This window comes from Ceratina calcarata, unplaced genomic scaffold, assembly GCF_001652005.2.
Source record: "Ceratina calcarata isolate Rehan_Ccalc_2016 unplaced genomic scaffold, ASM165200v1 scaffold32.2, whole genome shotgun sequence".
NCBI lineage: Eukaryota > Metazoa > Arthropoda > Insecta > Hymenoptera > Apidae > Ceratina > Ceratina calcarata.
Genome location: NW_017154651.1, coordinates 42,960 through 44,436, shown reverse-complemented (window position 1 = coordinate 44,436; position 1,477 = coordinate 42,960). Strand labels below are relative to the sequence as shown.

General features: G+C 43.8%; 1 protein-coding gene across 2 annotated transcripts in view; it reads right to left on the bottom strand.

Annotated features, from left to right (window-relative positions):
- LOC108624588 (glutamate receptor ionotropic, kainate 1-like) overlaps positions 1–1,477 on the bottom strand; it is a 198,932-nt gene that overhangs the window by 164,018 nt on the left and 33,437 nt on the right. Inside the window, exon 1 of one of the 2 annotated variants that reach the window (XM_026813221.1) lies at positions 1,038–1,223. The exons of the other annotated variant lie outside the window; for it this stretch is intronic. Coding sequence (XP_026669022.1) covers positions 1,038–1,043 — 6 coding nt within the window. The 5' untranslated portion in view covers positions 1,044–1,223. Of the gene's footprint in view, positions 1–1,037; positions 1,224–1,477 lie in introns of those variants that run through there. 2 annotated transcript variants of the gene reach the window in all.

Here is a 1,477-nt window from a genome sequence, read left to right as displayed (position 1 = left end):
AAAAAAAAAGGACAGGAACCCTATTCCCCGGGCGGTGATACCCGAAAAACTGTACATACGTACAGAAGAAGCTCTAAACGCGGGAGAGTATTTCGATATGAAAGCCATTTCGATAAATTCACGATAAACCGTCGGCCACAAAGTATTTACGCTCTGCCGCCCATACTGATCGCAATTTCTTCAAATTACCGACCTTATTCCCATGGATACTCGTATTCCTTTTTACAGGAATTGCAACGTACACGTAAAATTGTCGCCAACGAGTTACGTTTTAATAAGATCGTTTCCTAGAAGTAAAACGATATGGGTAAAACATGGCCACTGCCCCAGGGAGATGAGAGCGAAATAAAATCACGTAAAATTTTTTTACATCCTTAGTAAAAATCTATATGCACAGGGATTAACTGGAAACGATAGAAAGAGAACTGTAATACCGTAGACGAGAGGGATTTAAATCGTTAAGATGGACACAATCGAGTAAAGTGCCTCTAGTCCGACAATCTGATTAAACGATTATTTTTTCTGCCTATGAACATCATAGCCGAAGGCTGTGTGTATTTTCAAGCGAATAAAGCAAACGAGAGTTGGTAGATCAGCTACTAGGACGTAAGAAAATAAATTTAACAAGACTTAATGGACTACGAGTATGTTTTACTACCGGCGTACGTAAACACTGGCGGTGTTTTGTAAGTAAACAAAGCACTCGACCCCTCCCGTCTATCGCGATCGCTTCTGTACTCTTATACGGAACTTCAGTCGCCTGAAAATCACGGCCTGTTCGTATATTTTTTTTCCCTTTACCTCTCTCGACCCGACATTCCATTTAAGACGCATAAAGTGACTCTGAAATAGCTTTCGGAACATAAGAAAACAGCTCTCGCCCCGATTCGATTCCAGGCAACGAAAGCCAACATGTTATTGCGTCTATCTTTCTCTTTCGATACTATTGTCATAGTCACGAAACCATGTCCCTTAAATGAGCGTGGCAAAATTAACGTTTGAAGCGAGGACGGAATAAAATGTAATTTGGGGCTCACCTGCATAGAGACGTACTAGCCTGTTCACCATTAAAGCACAAAGGAGAGGCAATCGATGCTGGGAGTCGTCGCCAATCGGCTGCCGTACGAGTCCGGGTTACTGGGGCATGCTTTCACGGTGTAAACTGTAACGTTACGACCGAGATGAAGCCAAAAAACTTGCGTTTCGCGATCACGAAGGGTCACGCGCCATTTCACGTCTCACTCTTCCCGGTCAACCCCGTTCACAGTTACGAAACGATTGGTCACGCGCCGCGGCTGATTAACACTGTCACTGGCAAACATTAACCGCCAGAATTCGAGGTGTCGCTGTTGTGACGCGATGTGATCTGACGTGACAGTATTGAAACAATTACGTCTCGCGAAACGGTTACGATCGTAAAATGAACTGGGATGATCCTCGCGGTAAACGGAATGATACTCTCTTACCTGTGTTATAC